The sequence below is a fragment of the Mustela nivalis genome, assembly GCF_964662115.1.
Source record: "Mustela nivalis genome assembly, chromosome: 11".
Lineage (NCBI taxonomy): Eukaryota > Metazoa > Chordata > Mammalia > Carnivora > Mustelidae > Mustela > Mustela nivalis.
The window spans coordinates 67,460,989-67,481,422 of NC_139030.1; the positions used below are offsets into that span (position 1 = coordinate 67,460,989).

Below are 20,434 nucleotides of genomic sequence, written 5' to 3' on the forward strand. Positions count from 1 at the left end.
CAGACTGAAAATCGACAGTAACAGAGAAAAAGGCTACAATGTGCTCATTTGTGGATTTAAAAAATGCAAAATAGGGGCCCCTGCGTGGCTCAGTCAGTTGAGCATCTGACTCTTGCTTTGGACTCAGATCATGATCTCAGGGTCCTGGGACCCAGCCCTGTATCAGCTCTGTGCTCAGCGGGGAGCCTGGTTGAGATCCTCTTCCTCTGCTTCTCCCCTCCCCTTCTCTAAAATAAATAACCTTTTTAAAAATTGCAAAACCAGTCACACACCCTGTGGGTCTACAACTGTGCCAGGAGTCACTCGTCAAGTCCTTTGTCATTTGCAAGGACAACAGTTATACCCTAGGTCCTGGGGGTATGATTGTTCACATGCTGTCTTCTCTAACGTCCTCGTGGAACAGCACCAGAACACATGGGCCTAAAGTGTGCCTCTTTGGCCTAAGGATCATTTTGAGCTGGCTGCTTGAGAATTAGCACCTGCAGGAGAAGTTGTGAGAACAGAGCAGATTCTACCCTATTGCCAGGGTATCTGCTGGAGCAGGGAGCCTCCTTTGCTTCCAGGAAGAGGATGGTACTAAACCCCAGGAGACTCCCATAGGGGACGTGAGTCGCACTGGCCCACTTTTCCTGTCCCCCCAGGCCTCCCCCACAGCTATCTCTCTCTCTTCAGCTGAAGACGGTATTGAGCCCCAGGTTTAGGCCACTGCGGGGTTCCCTGTTTCTCCTGCTGTCTCCTTGCATCATGAGCTGCACACCTTGGTAAACTCCTGGTTGTCTTTTTCTTGCTCCTTTGTCTCATATCAGCCAAGAACTCGGAAGGGTAGAGAGAAAACATTTCCATCCCTGCGTGGTATGTTTGGTATTAAAGTCCTTCTGGTCAAGGACGATGGTTTCATGACCACTCAGGACCTCACACACTGCAGCAGTGAGCCACACGCCGAGGGACCTCTGCCTGGGAGGTATCTGTGTGGACTCCCCAGGCTCTCTGGGACTCAGGGGCCGAATAGCAGGACCTCCAAATGCCAGCCAGCTTCACTGCTCAGACCCTACTGAGCCCCAGCCCAGAAGTTAGAGAGCATCAGAGATCCCTCACAACATCTGATGAGGGTTACCCTCCCACTGCTGTGGTGTCTGCCCTAGAGGATTCTCTCATTCCAGAGTCACCCTGGGAATTTCCCTGTGAGGAAGAGCTGCTCCTTCCTCCTGAGCAAGTATGTGCTTGATTGCTTTTCTTTTTTTGTTCAAGATTTTATTTATTCGAGAGAGAGCGTGCACAAGTGGGGTGAGGGGCAGAGGGAGAAGCAGACTCACTGGCGAGCAGGGAGCCTGATGCGGGTCTTGGTACCGGGACCCCGAGATCATGATCTGAGCTGAAGGCAGACGCTTAGCTGACTGAGCCACCCAAGCATCCAGCTCGTTTCCTTTCACCAGTAGAAACTTGTGGGTACTCACGGTAAAATCCATTTTTTCATTTCACTGCTCAGTTGTCCTAGAGCTGGCCAATCTTCAGGTCTTTTCTTCTGTTCTTTCAGCAAGGCTCCCTTTTTCTCAGCGTTTCCTATGTTCTGGTGCACAAGATGTTCTAAGCTCCTCTTGTATTTTGTATGGAAATCAACCAGTTCTCCAAGGATCCCGGTGACTGTTCAGGAGAATGGGGTGCCGAAGTGGAGGGCTGGGTGTGAGCTGTGCTTGTGGCCACCGGTGCCATCGCCGGCAGCCCTCCCCACTGTCACACCCAGGACCTGTACGCTGAGATGCTAAGCCATGTGGGCCCACACGTGTCTGTAGTTCTGTCTCCCTTTACAGGTGCATCAAACCGCCAATGTCTATCGATCCTTCTAATTCTAGCCCAAACCAGGGTTCTTCTTAGTCTTCCCTCCTCCCAGAGCAGAAAAACTTGGCCCCCATTGTCTGCAATATCTTGACTAATTGGTTCAATTTTAGTACACATGCAAGGTGGTTCTAGGATTGCAGACCTGCACACCTGGGTGGACCAAGGGGTTTAGGCCCATCTAGGTTCTCCCCTGTTCCAGACCCTGGGTGCACCCTGACCGCCAGGGGATGCAGTCCTGTCTGGAAGGCAGCCAGGCTCACGCCGGCCTTGAATTATATGCAGGCTCCTCCCTGTGCTGGTTGGCTCCTGTCACTTATTTCTGGGGAAGGTGGGGAGATGTGGACCATCTCCTCAGTTCCCACAGTCCGCCGCAAAGAGCAGAGTGCCCCCCAACCTGCCCAGCCCCCTCTTGGGCTCTCCCTCTGGGCCCTGTCCCCACAGCGGTGGGCACACCCTCCCTATTATTCTACAAGAAGGACAGATGGGCACACCCTGTTATTCTTCCCCATGGAGGAGATACTCCAGGGTCTCTGTAGGTCCTGGAGATCCCCCACAGACCCGTCCTGTGACACAGCACACGTCACTCACCACTCTCCTGGACACCTACTATAGCTGGTGCCTCACGGGGCATGTTCTCCACTCGTGGGCTGTGTTTCGACTTGCTCTGGAGTTGGCTTCTGCTTTCGTTGTGCATCTAGGAAGACTATGGTGGTCAGAGGATCAGTCCTTCCTGTGTGGCCTCTGGGTTTTGAGTCTCAGTGAGAGAAGCTTTCTTGGCACCATGGTGAAGAGGAGCCTAACTCCCCCAACTCCCGCGTCTGTGCGTTTAGACCAAAACCCTGACCCACTAGGCGCTGGCGCTGTGTGCATGTAAACTACGGGTCTAACTCTACCACCTCCCCTGGCTGCCCCGCTGTCCCAGGGCCACTTGGGAAGGTATCTGTCCTCACCCCAAACCCTGGAGACCCCGCCACTTCTCCCATGTGTCAGGGTCTATTTCTGGATCTTTGCTCACGGTCCACAATGCCATCCCTGCTGGGCTCTCGTGGTCCTTTCTCTCTGGAAAGATCGCCTTAGGCGGCATTTCCCACACCAACCCTCCTGCACTGGTTTGTGTCTCTCCCCGGGACTCAGCTCTCTGTATACTCTTCCCGCTCTGCCTGCTTCCCCTGACCACTGCTTCTCTGACCCTTTATTCAGTGACAGTTTTCATGCTCTCGGATGTTCGCCACCTTCTTTCGTGTCCTTCACTACATTTCCATCTTAGTCTATTCTCCGGACTCTGGGCAATTTACTCTCTTTAACTAATGCACTGATTGTATAACAGTTTTGAGTTTGCAGTAACACGGAATAGGAAGGACTGAGAGTCCCTACATGCCACACCCTCCTACGGCCCCCCACATGGGGTCCTGACCATGAACACCAAGTAGCACAGTTGTGCGGCACGTACACTGCACTCAGTGAGCTGATTCTAATGCACTCCTGTTACCTGGAGCCCAGAGGCTCTCCCTTGGTGTTGTGCAGAGTGGGTTTCACTAAATACATTTGTATCCATCATAACAATATCATCCACAGGGTCTCACTGACCTAAATATCCTCTGTGCTCATCCTCCCCAGACCCCCAGGCCCTGCTCACCCTCCCCCAGACCCCCAGATTCTGCTTCTCACTTTCCCCAGACCCCCAGTCCTGCTCACCCTCCCCCAAACTCCAGATTGACTTCTTTCACTTAGTTTCCTCCATGTCTTTTCATGGCTGGATAGCTCATTTCTTTTTCTCACAGAACAACAGTCCACTGTATGGATGGACCACTGCTGATTCATGCATCCACTCCCTGAGGGCTGTCTTGTTTGCTTCCAAGGTTTTGTCAATTACAGACCAAGTGTGCGATTTTTGTGTGATACAAAGGATCGCAATTTCTGGATCCTGTGGTGAAAGTGTGTTATTTGGGGAGAAGCCGCCAGACTCTCCCTCCTGCGTCCCCCCAGCAGTGAGTACGCCCCTGTTCCTCCCCAGCCCTGGGTGCTGTCAGGGCTCTGGATTGGGCCATTCTAATGGTATGTCATGGTATTTCTTCTTTATTTTACATATAATTTTGTCTTTTTATCCCATTTGCTTCCTGTGTTCAATCAGTGTTTTGTCATAGCTCTGTGTTTGGTCCATTGTTACTCTTAGCCCCAACCTTGTGATTCAAGGTGGTATTTCGGACCCTGAAAGGCTTGTTTGAGGAGTTTATTTCCTATGGTTTCCTTTTGCTTCATAGTTGTTTTTAGGAGGTAGGGATGTTCTCCAATTACTTTGGGCGAGTATTTCCTTCCTGATTTTCTCAGAAATTCTGCCTGGGTTTTACTCTTCTCTCACTGGTCTGGTGACGCCGGATTCCTCCAGCTTACGGGCACCCAGCCCCCACCTCCACAATCCCCGCATGACCTGCACTAGGTGTCCACTGTGGGTGTTTGCCATGCACATGGGAGGAGGACTGGGTGTCCTCGGGGACGGCACACTCTCTGAGCCTGGGTCTGTCCCTTCATGGTGGGGGCTCAAGGAGAACTCCACCTTCTGGTCGAACTCCAGTCCCCTCTCCTGGCCTCTGCAGTGCCCCTAGGAGGTCCCTGTGCTGTACCCCTCGTTCTCTGCTCAGGGCTAGGGCCACAGGGGGCACTGGCCCCATGCAGGGTGGTTGCCATTTCTCCACTGGTCTCATTTGTCCTCTGTCTTCTGAGAGTGTGTGGGAGTGTGCACTTTGCTGCACGAACCCCTCCTCCCCTTAAGGGTGGGGTTTGCCTTTGTCATCCCACCTCACACAGCCTCACCATCCACCGGCACCTTGTCCCACCTCTGAGCTCCTAACATTGCTTTAGATGCCCGTGTCCCTGAGTCTGGGCTTCCCATGCAGGCCATGACCCGAGGACTCTGCATCATCAGAGTGGGACACTGGATTCCTGAGTTGGGGCATCCAAATGGACGTCCAGCTCTGCCAGGAGCTAGACACCCTGCGGACCCTGGAAAGGTGCATAGGCCGATGGTGACCAGCCCAGCACAGGGCCTGGAGGACATTGGTTTGGAGAGTGATGGGCTCCATGGGGATGTCCCCCTGATGCTAAGCACCCAGAGCCCAGGCTGTCACACACCCCAGGAGCAGGAGGGCATAGACAAGCAGTTGCTCACTATGTGTAACTGTGTTTACAGTCAGGAGGTCAAGGTCCCCGGGCATCAGGGATCCAGTGTTCCTGGAAGCCGCAGGGGCACATGTTCTGTGCCAGTTTTGCCCCTTGAAGATGCATTTTAATGTTTCCTGCTCTTACTGTGGTTTTGTATCTCCTTTCTCTCCACAAGGAGCCGGTGGCTGGACACCCCGTGTGTCAAACAGAAGCCAATGGCTGCAGATTGACCTTGGGGACAGGGTGGTGGTCACCGCAGTGGCCACACAGGGCGGGTACGGGAGCTCCTCCTGGGTGACCAGCTACCTCCTGATGTTCAGCGACAGCGGCAGGAACTGGAAGCTATACCGGCGTGAGGAGAGCATTGCGGTAGGCCTTCCGTGGGACGCGACCTCCCGGGGCCCCGAGAGTGTCTCCTGCCACCCCCGGGCCAGGGTCTCAGAGCCTTCAGAGAAGCAAACCATTCCCAGAGGCAGGATATGTGAAAATCCGTGAGCATCAAGAAAGGAAATGATTTCATAGCCCAGGAACAGTTGGACAAAACCCTTTTGTTCTGGTCACAAGTGGGAAAACCCACCCGTGCTCTGCATGACCTCGCAGAGGCCAGGGGTCCCAAGCCTTCCTCGGGAGCTCAGATGTGGCCCTGTCCCTCCTCCCTGACCCAGGGCTCCTGAAGGACATGAGCCAAGTGGCCTCATCGGCTGGCGTTCGCAGAAAGTCAGCTTTCTGATTGCATCCCACAGCCTCGGGCAGGAGCGGACTGTTTGCTCAACTTCCGTGACTTTCGGGACGTTTGCCACAGACCGCGTCCCTCTGCTTGTGTAGTTAGTGAGGCAGAGTGTGTGTGACTGCGCAGGTTCTGACCAGGGTGGGAGGAGGCGGGCGTGTGGGCAGTGGAGATGGTCCAGGACCTGGGTCCCACAGAACAGCAGCGGCAGGGAAGCCACAGACCACGGAAACCAAGTGCTGAAGGAGCTGCTCAGCGACACTCGGGTGGGAAGACGCCATTTCTCATGTAAACAGCAGAGAAGGTTGCTTTGGGGTCACACAGGCCCAAGTGTCCTACAGCCCCTCCTGTGACGTCCACACCCTCTTTCTCCAGCCAAGGCCACATCTGCTTCTGCTCCAGGGTTCGGCGGCATCTATGCAGCCTGTCTGGGATAAGACAGTTCTGGGCACACCACCAGAGCTGCGGCTGTGAGCCAGGAGGCAACATGCCCACTGGGCTGGAACCAGGAACCAGCACCCTGGTTCCATTAGCATAACGCAAGTCAGCCCTCATCCCACAGGGCAGGTTTCATGTTGTCAATGCCATTCAGAGGAAGGAGCGAGATGCCGTGAGGTCCTGTGTCTCAGGCCCCAGCAACCAGGCAACACCCCCTCGCTGCTTGTCTTGGGGAGCAGGGGCCCCGACCGAGCCCACACAGTGACACTGGGATGAGCAGAGGGGTTCGGGCCCAGGGTGGGAGCACCACAGACACTGGTCTCTCCATGGAGGTGGGAGCCCTCCCTGCCTGCAGACATGCTTCTCACGGCCCTGTGCAGGTGGGGGGCGAGACCCCTCCCTCCTCTCACGGGGCCTGCGGGGTCAGGACTACACTCTGTGACCTCACGCACAGTATGAATTCTGGGAGGATGTGATTTACCAATATCATTACCTTTTCTCTGCCACGACTGTGTGGGCCCCCTTCACCATAAAAGGTGCTTTAGTTATTGTTACATGTCACCTAAAACTGACCATCTGAACAGTTTTTAAGCGCACAGCTTCCAAGGCCCTAAGCACAATGCCCCCATCATCTCCAGAAGGCGCTCATCCTCCCAAACTGAAACTCTGATCCCATGAGACACAGACTCCCCACCCCACCCCAGGCCCTTGTGTCCACCCTCTGCCTTCTGTCCCTATGAATCTGATGACTCTCCATGTCCCAGGTAAGTGGAATCCTACACTGTTTGTCTTCTGGTGACAGGCTGAATGGTGGAGTGTGATGTCCTCAGGGTTCAGCCATGCTGAAGCAGGTGTCAGGATCTGCCTCTTTTTTTTTTTTTTTAATTTCTTTTCAGCGTAACAGTATTCATTGTTTTTGCACCACATCCAGTGCTCCATGCAATCCATGCCCTCTCTAATACCCACCATCTGGTTCCCCCAACCTCTCACCCCCGCCCCTTCAAAACCCTCAGATTGTTTTTCAGAGTCCATAGTCTCTCATGGTTCACCTCCCCTTCCAATTTCCCCTAACTCCCTTCTCCTCTCCATCTCCCCATGTCCTCCATGTTATTTGTTATGCTCCACAAATAAGTGAAACCATATGATAATAGACTCTCTTTGCTTGACTTACTTCACTCAGCATAATCTCTTCCAGTGCCGTCCATGTTGCCTCCTTTTTAAGGCTGAGTCACATTCCATTGTTTGCGTGGGTGACATCTTGCTCATCCATCCGTCTGTCAATGAACACTTCAGCTCTTGGGATTATATAATGGTGCTCTGAACCCCGGGGTGCAAATATCTCACAAAGACCTTGCTTCCACTTCCTTTGGGTGTGTACCCAGACTTCGACTTGCTGGGTCACGTGGTGGTCCTGTGTGTCATTTTTGAGGACGCCCAGACTGTTTTCCATGTGCTGGGGCTGCGCCGAGTCACAATCCCCCGATGGTCCCGAGGCTTCCAGCTTCTCCATCCCTCACCACACCGGTTCCCTGGTTCTGTTCGGTTTCGGGAGCAGCCATCCAGCTGGGTGTGACAGGGCATGTCAGTGGCTCTGATGGGCATTTCTGATGGCGAACATCTTTTCTGTGCTTGTTGGCACATCTTGGGAGAAATGCCTGCTCAGATCTCTGGTCATTTTTTTGATCAGGTTGATTTCGGTGTGTGAGGGTAGGAGCTCGTCATGCATTCTGGTATCAGCCCCTCATGAGACCCCTGACTTGTAAGCCCCTCCCCCACCCCACAGGTCGTCTTCTCGCTCTGTGGATCCTGTCCTTTGATGAACAGAAGCTTTTAGTTTTAATATGATCTCTTTTGCTATTTTTATTGCCTTAATTCATATCTAAACGGGATATCATAGGTTATGCAAAAGTAATCTATCCTTAAAAATGTCAATAAAGGTACACTTAACTATTTTATATTCTAAACTGGGTGTGTTTCCTATTTAGCTTTCTTTTAACCTGAACACTCGTTACATTCACAGGCGTGAATCCCACCAGTCGATACTTATTGGGATCAGCCTGTTACACTCTCTTAAAATAGAGCCACTGATCCTGGTGTTTCCAACACTGGCATTCACAGTTAGCTGCCTTTATGATAAATCAATTTCATTAGTGTCTGCCCTTCCCATGAGCACTTGCTGTAGACAGGAATTGTGAAATCAGCAATAATTAACGTGTTCAGTTTTATTACCTAAAATATGAACGCTCTTGTCAGTGAAAACAACATGCTTGCGATTACCTTCAGCATCACGTCTGTAGATCTCTGATATTTACGTTGTTTTGTGCTGGTGTCCCTGCCAGGCAGACGAGAGTTCCTCATTCAGTCCTGTGGGTCAGGTTCACCCGAGTGCGTCTGTTGGCGCTGCACTCAGACCGTGAGCTTTGGTCCAGAGACCCTCGGGCCACAAGCCTTACTCGGTCCAGGGACCCCCAGACTGTAAGCCTCAGTCCAGGACCCATGAGCTCAGCTCCCCCACACAGGCTGGCCCTGAGCCCACCCCCGCAGCTGCCCCTGCCCACCTTTCCTCGTCCCACAGCCCCACAGGACACAGGTTCCCACCAGGCAATGGACTTCAGTGTCTGCACGCAGGGTGCCACCTACGTCCTTCATGAATCCTCTGAGAGTTCACTGCCAGGTCAGCCTCCGGTCTTAGAAAGAACACCTGTCAGCCCCACTGCTCTGCTCACCTGTCCAGCTGTCCCCCTGGAGAGCAGGGCTCCCCACGGGCTGCCAACCTCCCAGGGGCTGTGCCCGTGAGAACACCTTTACTCCCTGCAGGGGCCATCGGAGCCACATTTTCTCCCATGAGATCCCACCAGAACTCTAGCTATTTCTGAACCTGAGGCATGAGGTGTTCAGGATTCAGTGACCATCACCCTTAGGGAGGTCGTCCCTGTTGTGCATGTCCTTCAGGGGATGGGCACACCCGTCTGACACACGCTGGCAGCATACTTGAGGGAAAAGGAAATTAATTAAAGTAAATTTAAGTTTTAGCACAATAACCAGTGCCGGATTAATGGATGCCTTTCTCAAGGATACATGGCAGTAGGTACTCAGAATTCACCAGAATTATTGAGTCATTCGCAACTTTAAATTTCTTGGAGACCTTCCAAATATAAGCAGGAAGATAAAATGCAAGGAGGCGATTGTCACAGGAAGGACACGAGCTGTTGCATCCAGAGACAGACATGGTGTGGCCTCCCAAGAAGGCAGGCATCCCTGGCATGGTGCTGGCACCACAGGCGGACCACGGGTCTGGGCTGCGTCACAACATTTCCTTCATTTCTCAAAGGTGTGGGTGTTGAACTTCAGTCCTGTTGGTCTTTCGTGTGTTCGCTTGGATCATTGCCAACTTCAGCGGCTGATGCTGAGGACACACAGGATGTGCTTTTACAAGAGCCACCATGAGTCAGTAATGTTGGAAGATCGCATGGCCATGTGCTGGTGAGACAGACAGAATAGCGGCTAGTAGTGTCAGCAGGCCTGGGTTTGAGTGGGAGGGCGGCTCCTCCAGGAGGTTCCTGTGCTCCATTCATCGTCTGGGTTAGATCTGGACTGATCTGAGTACCCAGAGGTCACATGGCATTCTGTGTCCAAAGGGGCTTCTGCAGGACCATGTTATCAGAGCAAACACCACTCTCCACAGTGCTGAAAGACAGATGTCACACAAGGAGCAGCCAGAACGCCCAGGGACTCCACTCTGGAACTGATGGGACGGGCTGCAGAAAGTTCTGGAGGAAAGGGGGACTGAGCCACCTGGTCAGGGCCACCTGGTCAGGAAGGACACGGAATGTTCTCCCCTCCCTGAGCTGTCGTGGAGCCATGTGCCCACCCAAGCTAGAAACGGAGGTGAGTGCTACCTCCGGATCATTTCCCCGAGGAAGGCATTCAGCAGCTTGGGCAGGGCAGCACCAAATCAGAAGAGACTTGAAACCAGGGGTAGAAAATAAGAAAAAGAAAAAAAGAAGTCATATATTTATATATGATTAGAACAGAGCCACACACTTGACTTTGAGTATATTTTGGTCACTAGAAGAAACTGTCTTCCAAAACCTTAAAGAAAGAAAAACTTATATATAAATAAAAATATGGGTAAACATGAAGAAGGGACGGAATATGACTGTAAAGATGAAAATTTTAAAAGATCCTAAAAAAGGAATTGATCAGATAAGAAGTTGGTTGAAAAAGAGAAAAGAAAAAAAAAAGGAGAGAATGTCCTCAGGCTGGAGACTAGAACAAAACCATACACTAGATTTAAGGTTTATTTATATCCATTAGAAGAAACTATCTGAAATTTTTAAAGAAAGAAAAACATGTATGTATACATGTAAGGTTAAATACAATGAAGGATTAGAATATGACTATAACAATGAAAATTTAAAATGATTTTTTAAAATGTATTAATAAGATAAAATAGTTAAAAAGGCTAAAATAAGAAAGGAAAAAAATTTTTAAATAAGAAAAAAAGTAAAATTTAAAAAATTTAACTTTTATTAAAGTCTAAAGAATCATGGGGAAAAAAACATGAATTCTACATGCCTCATTCCTGTAGCTCTTGAGTTCCACAGTTCTCACTGAATGGTGAACTTGGTCATGGCTGGATGTTCTTGCTGATTTTCTGGAGGAGGGGCCTCTTGCAGTGGTCTCAAATGTCTTTGTCAGAGACGGAATTGAAACCCCTTTGCCAGGGGCTGGGCTAAGTAATTTGCGCTGTTTTGGTCTCAGGAGCTTTTGTTCCCTGAGCACTTTCTGTCCTGCTCTGGATGACAGGAATGAAGATGGCGGCCTCCCAATCTCTTGCCAGGGAAGCTCAGAGCTCGGGCCCCTGCTCCTCAGTGCACCCTTAGAGGAAAGCAGTCAATCCTTCCCATCTCCCTCGCCTCCGGCCACGCTCTGAGCTCACCGGCCTATGACCGAGCATTTCTGTCTCTGGCATTCTGTCTCCCTGTTTGGAGCCTCCAAACTCAGCCGACTCCTGCTGCATTCCCACGCCACAACTCCTGGAGGAGGAAGGAGGGTGTCTCTCTGGATCTGCCACTTATGGGGTCCCTGCTCAAAGCACAGAGACCCAGCTGTGCCCAGACCATGGTTTAAGGTAACCCTGAGCTGAGCGCCCACTGCTTGCCTCCGTCTCTGGCGCTGGCTTTCCCACTCTGATACCTGGGAGCTCTGCTGCATTCAGACACCCTCGGTGTTTCTGTGACCCTGAGGGTCCTGAGACCACACTATCCCCGTGAGGGTGCCATCCCCTGCCTAGCCTCTGGAGCAATGTCCTTCAGTGGAGCAGACTTCTGAAAGTTCTTATTTTGTGCTGTGCTGCTCCACCACTTGCCAGGAGCTGGCCCCTCCCCTGGCGGTCTATCTTCCCCTGAGTCGCCTCAGAGTCATTTCTCTGCAGGTCCTACCTTCCAGAAAGTGGCCACTTTTCTGTTCCGAGAATTGCTGCTCTTCTCTTCGATCTCCTGTTGGGTTTGTAGGGGTTGATAACTATCTGGCTAGATTCCTGGGACCCGATGATATTTAGGTCTCCTGTTCCTCTACCATCTTGCTCCTCACGCCTGAATGGAATTACTTTTTGATTTCGATTTTAGATATTTATTTCTAGTACATAGAAATAAAACAGTTTTATATATTAATATTATTACCTGAGAACTTGACATATTGGTTTTTGAAGGTCTTTTTGGCTCATTTTTATATGTGTTCTTGGAATAGCCTACAAACAGAATTAAGGCATGTGGGAGTAAAAACAGTTTAATGGATTTGTTTTCCTTTCCCAGTTGGATGTTGTATTCATTTTCTATCCTTACTGACTTGCTATAATGCTCAGGACTAGGTTGAAAAGCAGACACAAGAAGACATCATGCCTTGTGCCTAGTTTAGGGGGAAACAGTTCAGTCTTTCACCTTCAACTATCATGTTAGATGGATGCAACTTGTGAGACTGAGGATGGTCTTTTCTATTCCTATTTTGTTGAGAATTTTTATTATGAATTATTGTTGGATTTTATGAAATGTTTTTTATCCATCTATCAAAATGATTGTGCAGTTACTATATCTTTATTGATTACTTTCATTAGAGTTTTATAGTTTTTCCCTCTGCATAATTTATGCATTTGCTAAGCTAATTTATAATTTGCTAAGTTTATACTTAAGCATTTCATTTTTAGAGGACCAATGTAAATAGTAATATGATTTTAATTTCAAATTCCACTTGTTCATGGCTGGTATGTAGGAAATTTATTGACATTTGCATACTAATCTTGTGTCTTTTAATCTTGCTAAAATTCCTCATTATTTCCAGGAAGTTTTTGTCAATTCCTTCAGATTTCTACATCGGTGTTAATATCATCTGTGAACATAGAGTTTTGCTTCTTATTTCCCAATGCATACAACTTCTGTTTCTTTTTCTTGTCTTATTGCATTAGTTAACACAACATGGAAGGCAGGGTTGAGAGGGATATCATGTCTTGTTCCCATTCTTAACAGAAAAATCTCAAGTTTCTCACCATTAAGTATGATATTAGGTATAGTTCTTTTGAGTATATCTTTGATCAAGCTGAGGATACTTCCTTCTTTAGCTAGCTTGCTGAGAGTTTTTATCATAAATGCATGTCGAATTTTGTCAAATACTTTTGTCTGCATTTAGTAATAAGATCATGTGATTTTTCTTCTTTACACTGTTAATGTGATGGGTTACATTATATGATCTTGGGAGTGCTTTACCTACCTGACATACTTGGGATAAATGTACTTGGTTATAATGTATAATTATTTTTTTATATTATTGGATTGATTTGCTAATGTTTTGTTGGAGATTTTTGCATCTGTGTTCATGAGAAGTACTAGTCCTCAGTTTTCTTTTCTTGCAACCCTTTGTTTGTTTTTGGCATTATGGTAATGCTGGCCTCCTAGAGTCAGTTAGGAAGAATTTCCTCTGCTTCTATCTGCTAGAAAGGAGAGAATTTCTCTCTTAAATGTTTTGAAAAATTTACCAGTGATCCCATCTAAGCCTGGTGTTTTCTGTTTAGGAAAGTTACTATTTACTCAAGTTATTTAATAGATGTAAGTCTGTTCAGATTTTCTACTTCTTGTGGTGTGAGCTTTCAAAGACTGTATTTTTCTCTTTTTTTATTTAATTTAAATTCAGTTGGCCAACACACAGTACATCATTAGTTTTTGATATAATGTTCAATGATACATTAGTTGCATATAACATGAAGACTGTATCTTTCAAAGAATTGGTCCATTTCATATAGGTTCTGAAATCTGTGGACATAGTGTTGTTCATGTTATTCCTTTATTATATTTTTAATGTCCATGGAATCTGTGGTAATATCTCCTCTTTCATTCTCATTTTAGCACTTTGTGTCCTTTCTTTTTTCATTAGCATAACTAGAAATGTATCACTTTTATTGACTTTTCACTGAACCAGCTTCTGATTCCATTGATTTCCTCTACTGATTTCCTGTTGTTTTTTAATATTTTTAGTGGTTGACATAGAATTTACAATATACTTTTAGAACTAATCCAAATTCACTTTCAAATAACACTACACCACTTCATGAATATTTTCTAATGTGAATATTTTCTAATAACAACATATCCCTAATTCTTCCCTCCTGTCTTTATTATTGCTGTCATTCATTGCCCTTATACATAAGCATATGTATGTGCGTGTATATATGATATATACGTATACATAATTGAATACATTGTTGATATTAATTTGAACAAACTTATCTGCTAGATTAAGAAAAAGTTAAAGTTTTTATTTTACCTTCACTTATTCCTTCTCTGATGCTCTTCCTTTCTTCATGACCTATAGTATCTCTTTAAGAATTTCTTTTAACATTTTCTATGAGGCATATCTGAAACTAGGGGTGTCTCCTGAGCTCACCCAGCCAGGGAGCATTAGTCCTCAGTCCAGCATTGGAGGTAAACTGCATCAGACTCCGAGTTTCTCAAGTTTCTCTTTCTCTAACAACTTTCTCTATTTGTTGAGCCATTGTTTGACAAGCCATAAATTCTTTAAACATGCTTTACCTTATATATAACCTAGTTATAATAGTTGCACAAATAGTCTTTGTCAACAAAATCCCGATTTTGTATCCACATGGACACAGATTTCTTTAAGCAGCTTCTCCTTATGAGCCGCACTTTCTCATTCTTGCGTGTCTTTAACTTTCTCAGATAATGTATTGCAGCAGCTTGGGGTTCTTGTAGTTATCCACCTGTACTAAGTCTGAAATTTGTTTCCTATGACAAGAAGCACTGATGTTGCTGTATAATTTGTGTTATGTATGGTTTTTGTTTCTTAATTTTTCGTTTCTATTTGTAAACCAGAGCTAGTGGTCAGCCGGTGCCTGGCAGAGTTCTGCTTATGCATCCCCAGCTGGGAGGGCTTCCAGCTTTGCTGACTGAGGTATGTGTGTGTGCAGTTGAAGTGGTCTTCACATCTGCCAGGACTTGGGTTTCTACTGGCTCGTGTGGTCTCCATGCACAGCATAGTTTCCCAGCTGGCCCCCTTCAGTCTTCCTGTGCTTGAGCATGGCCTTTCCAATGGACGGGAGACACAGGAGCTCATCAAGGATGGGTGTTGTCCCATTTCCCTCACTTTCTGTTAATGCTGGACAGTCTGTTGCTGGTCAGTTACCAGACCACATCCTCAGGCGTGCTGCCTGCTGGCCTTGCCATTTGCCGCTGACATGGCCACAGGTAGGCCTGGGAACTTGCACTCCAAGCTAAGGGAGTCCCCTTGGCTGCAGAGCTGCTAGTCTTCAGGGTTGACTCCCCCACCCCCACCCCTCGTGGCACCATGGATGAGCTAGGATGGGAGTAGGACCAACCCATGCAGGGACCTCATAGAATTCCATTATTCTGACACTTCGATTCTCCTGTGCTGTAGGTTCTTATAAGTAAATTCTTCTCATTTCTTGTCTGGCTTTGGGGGTTTCCAGAGCATTTGGGTTCATGACTATTCTGTCTGGTCTGATTCTCCATGTTAGTGGTGGTCCTGCCAAGCCCTTCGCTATGCCCTACTGGGAAAAAAGTAGTGTTTTTTAATCTTGTTCCTACTTTCTAAATAACAAGAAGAGCAGAAAAGGAAAGAAGAGCAGTATTCAGGATGCGTGTTCTGAGGACACACCTGGCATGAGCACCTTTGAAGCTCTGCCTTGAGGTGAACTCACTCTATGGGGAAAAAGGCTGCATCCACCCACCAACTGCTGTTGCAACACCCCCTGGGCTTCCTACAGTTCTGGAAGCACAAGTCTAAGAGCAGGTGCTGACAGGTTTGGGTCTGGTGAGGGCCCCCGCCTGGTTCTTCCCCATATGGGAAAGTCAGATCAGCCTCTGGGTCTCCTGTAGGAGACACCATCACAGTGGGGTTAGGGTTTCAACACAAGAATTTGGGGAGACCAACGTTCAGTCGACAGCAGAGTGAGGTTATCTCCCTTGTATGGAAGACAGAAGGGTGGTTATCTCCCTTGTATGGCTGAGTGTCACTCTTGTGACTCTACTACTTTTTCTTCCCATTCAGATTGCTACTCAGTAGGTCTTAAACAAATGCTCAATATTTATTCTGTTCCTGTTGAGTTTAAACACTATTTAAAATTAGACAATGTGACATTGCCGTGGTCAGATACTTTTTATGGTGGACCCAAGCTGACTGGAACCAAGTACTAGATTATGTGTATTTTTTAATCAAGTTAAATTTTTTCTACAGCATTATTAATTAAACTTGCATTCAAAGTAGTTTGCATAGCATTCCACAAATCATCTCTGCATCTGTATCTGTGTATGAATAATGCTGGAAAAGACCTCATCATTATTCAGCTCAGAGCACTCACGTTCTTCATATAAAGTCCGGTGGGTTGGGAGTTTGGGGCCACTTTTCAGTTAATTGCCAAAGATCAAATTTATTAGTGATGAAAGTGGCACAGAACCTTAAGTCGTTTGATGTCCAAAAAATTGATAACAGGGGATACACCCCAACCCTATTCATGTGAGTAAGTGTGTAGTGTTCCCGGCAGAGAACCAGGCCACAACGTCCTCTTGAATTTGTTCCAAGCTACATAAGCGTGAGTCTCTGTATCTTCACTATTGTTTACACAGGAGACTTTGTGCCCCTGAAGTAAGTGCTGAAAGCGGGATCTGCATGGAGCAGCTAATCAGAGTGTTCCCCCCATCTGGACCCTAGTTTCAGGCTCAGATAGAAGTGAGGGTGAGTGGGTCCCCGGTGAGCCTTTCAGGGAGGGTGTTGGGATGCATTCAGGGCCCCAATCACACGTTGATGAATCTCAGAGAACTGTGACTGTTTTAAGGCAAAAGGGACCACATCTGGCTCATTCCCTGAGACTGGGGGTTTCAGGCTTCAGTCTGCGATCTGGCCTTGTGCCAGGGTCACTGCCCAGCGTGCTTCCCGGGTGGAAGCTGGGAACAGCCCAGACACGCATGCAGCTGACTGGGCAGGCAGCAGAGTGAGGCCCTGAAGGACAGTGGCTCTAGCATCCTGTTAATCACTCCCTTACATCATCACAGAATGTAATCATTTAGTAAACAAGTCACTTCTCAACATTGAGTTTAAAAATGGTCGTAGGCTTTTATTTTTTTAATTTAATTATGAACATATAATGTATTATTGGTTTCAGAGGTAGAATTCAGAGATTCATCCATTGCAGACAACACTCCATGCCCATTCCATCCCGTGCCCTCCTAAAAGCATTCCCCAGGTACCCCGCCCCCCGGCCCCTCCCCTCCAATAACCCTCAGTTTGTTTCCTAGGATTAAGAGTCTCTTCTGGTTTATCTCCCTCTCTGGTTTTGTTTTGTTTTATTTTTCCCTCCCTTCCTCTATGATCCTGTTTGGTTCTTATATTCCACATATGAGTAAGATTATATGATAACTGTCTTTCTCTGAGTGACTTATTTCGCTCGGCACAATACCCCTAGTTCCATGACTCAGAGCAACTCCCATGGCCACGTGTCTGCTAGGAGCTGAGCCCTGGAAATCCTCCATCTGTCTACACGATGTGTGGTTCCAAATCCCAGTGCTGAACGCTGTGCCCAGCCGTTCTGCCTCACCCATGATTTACATCACTGAATGGGGGTCTGACTTCTGAAGGCTTGCTAAAGGCAATGTGTTTTCAAAGAAGAAACCTATTCCTGTAATTCCAGTAACCTGACTTTTCCGGTTTGAGGGAATAAAGCAAGAACAGGTCTCTCTCTCCTTGCATTCATAGTTGTTATATTCACGAGGGTTAAGTCCGTTCTGGAAGATTCAAAGCCTAGTTTGGATATATGGTAGACTAGCTAGACTACATGTTGCTTTTATGAAGCATTAATATCGCCCAAGAGCTAAAACCTTCTTACTAATGAGTCCTGAACACTGTATCACCTGCTTTCTCCAAACACATTCCGTTTCTTTCTTCAAACACATTCCACACACCTTCTTTATTGGTAAGAGCCACTGTTCTTCCTGACGGTTCAGGAAACAGCTATAGTTCCATATAACTTACAAAGTGCGATTCCTTAAAATTCAAATAAGCAGTGCTTTCATTATCACAAAGTATCTGAATATATTTTTTAAAGCATGCAAGTACACTTAATGTTCATTTTGTTATGACATATCAGGAGATTTATAAAACAGCCTACTTGACTTTAATATTTCATAAGAAATATTTCTTATGAAATATTAAAGCAGGTGAGGTGGCATCCAGGACCCGGGTCCCCAAAGGACCCTGGCTCCTCAGCCGGCAGCTCATGCTGAGCAGGGAGGAGGGCCAGCTGCTCCCAGGGTTGGTGAAGGTTGTCTCTCTTGTGCAAATTTGCACAGTTCAAACAAAGGGCAACAATTTTAATGGGTTACATAGGAGCTGTTAATCCATCCTCCTCTTAAAAGAAGAGAAAGAGGGGGCAAAAAAAGACACTCTTCTAAACATAACATTTCTAAACCCAGTGTGATTATCGATTCAGGCAAAGATCACAGATGGGCTTAGACCATCATATGAGACTGTTGTCTGAAAAGGACATTCCCATGAGCCCCAAGAATCAGCCACATGAACCCCAAGAATCAGACCAGCTTATGAACAGAGTGCCCAAAGAAAAGTTACTCTCCTCACCAAGTGATCAAAATTGATGTCATTGGGGGTGGACAACTGAGACCTTGTCCCTGGAGGGTCACAGCACAAGGAGGCAGCATCTCCATTTCGTATTCTCACCCAGAACGTGTGGGCTGACGCTCATCCCAGGTGGCAGCTGGACAAACCCAGCTGGGACCACGCCCTGCAAGTCCCTTGACCATGCTCTTCCACAATGGGCAAGCCAAGAACCGACACCAGCAGGTGGAAGCTGTCCTGTGTCATTGGAGGAAATATAAAAACGGACAAACCCAGATAGAACTGTGGAATTCGTGTCAGCAGTGGTTTTCCAGTTGTTTTGGGGCAGGTTTGTGTTCTAGGAGACATACTGAAATTTAGCATAAAGAGTTAGGATGCTTACGACTGCTTTTCAGATGGTTTGACAATAGTTACGTGTGTTCGTGCATGCAGGGACCCCCATGTGCACACACATGTGAGTGTGCACATGTGTGCACATGTGTGCATATGTGGGAAAGAGAGAGTAGTTGTAGGATGGGGTCCCGACCTCCCAGAGGAGCCTCTGGCTCAGGCTCCAGATGGAGGGAGGTGGGCCTCTCAGCCTTCCCTGCTGCCAGCATAGGGGTCTGTGAGGCTTGTCAGGAGGTGTGGGCCATCGGGGGACACTCAGGGTGGAGCCTCCGGGGCCAGCACGGGAGCCTCTGACCCTGAGGAGGCCGGGGGACTGCAAGGACTCTCCACCCAAGGCACAGATGCTGTTACCAGGAGAAAGGCTCCAGCAAGTGCATCGGAGGCTTGGCAATTGTGATTCTCTTTCTCAAATGAAAGTTTAAATTTCCACCGAGAAAAGAAAAACCAGACATTTGACTGTTTTTAATTTTTATTTTACTTTTAAAGATTTTATTTGCTATTTGAGAAACAGAGATCACAAGTAGGCACAGAGAGAGAGAGGAGGAAGCAGGCTCCCTGCCAAGCAGAGAGCCCGATGCGGGGCTCGATCCCAGGACCCTGGGATCATGACCTGAGCCAAAGGCAGAGGCTTTAACCCACTGAGCCACCCAGGCACCCAACATTTGACTGTTTGTTTTTTTTTTTTAAGATTTTTATTTATTTATTTGACAGAGAGAGATCACAAGTAGGCAGAGAAGCAGGCAGAGAGAGAGGAAGGGAAGTAGGCTCACTGCTGAGCAGAGAGCCCGATGTGGGACTTGATCCCACGACCCTGAGATCATGACCTGAGCCGAAGGCAGCAGCTTAACCCACTGAGCCACCCAGGCGCCCTTGACTGTTTTTAAATAGTGGGACGTGGAGCATTCTTGGATGGCTGAGTTGGAGGTCTGTGTGCAGGGTCCAAATGTGCAGGAGATTGAGTCTGCCAAATGGCCCCATTCAAGTCTGGACTCTCATTAGGATGACCGTGGTGACCATAATGTGCATTCTCGTTAGGACAACTGCGGTGAACATGTCTGGACTCTCGTTAGATGACCGTGGTGACCACAAAGCTGGACTCTCATTACATGGGCGCAGTGACCACAGGAGTAACACTCTTATTTGAAATTTTAATGTTAAATTAATGTTATTTCAATGGATCTTTTATATGATAATTATATAATTGAATTACATTTTGCATTATTAAACAAAACCTAAGCAGGAAGTTGAAGGCCCCCCTTAGAATGATTCTAGTGGTTGGTAAAAACCATAAAACTGATAATACCAGTTGAGGCGGTCCCATAAAACATATTTTCCTGCTTTTTGATGACCATGAGCAGAATTTAAATCTTCAGTTTCTTCACTAAGTGACTTTTCTTATTTGGCTAGAAGTGAATTATTTAGACTGTAATTGATATGGCTACTTGTAAAATGGAAAGTCAGTTGTGACAATTTGCCTTGGTTCACACACGCCCATAGTGATGAGTCACTGAACAGTGTCTTGACCGTGAGCACCCACCCTGAACACACACGTGTGTGCACAATACTCACATGTGCGACACAGATATGTGTGTGCACACACGTGCTGAGGTTGGCTGTAGAGTCTGCACTTCATGGGTTTGCCCTTGGCCTGTGTTTACAGCCGCCCCCCAGTCAAGTCCAGTGCTATGTGCACAGGGCAAGTGCCGCCCAGGCCAGGGAAGGTGTGTCCTC

General features: G+C 47.6%; 1 protein-coding gene across 1 annotated transcript in view; it reads left to right on the top strand.

The window, feature by feature from the left end:
* Positions 1-20,434, top strand: part of LOC309844097 (contactin-associated protein-like 4) — a 127,104-nt gene that overhangs the window by 41,433 nt on the left and 65,237 nt on the right. Inside the window, exon 3 of the mRNA XM_082690279.1 lies at positions 5,171-5,364. Within this exon, the coding sequence (XP_082546405.1) occupies positions 5,171-5,364 (194 nt within the window). The remainder of the gene's footprint in view (positions 1-5,170; positions 5,365-20,434) is intronic.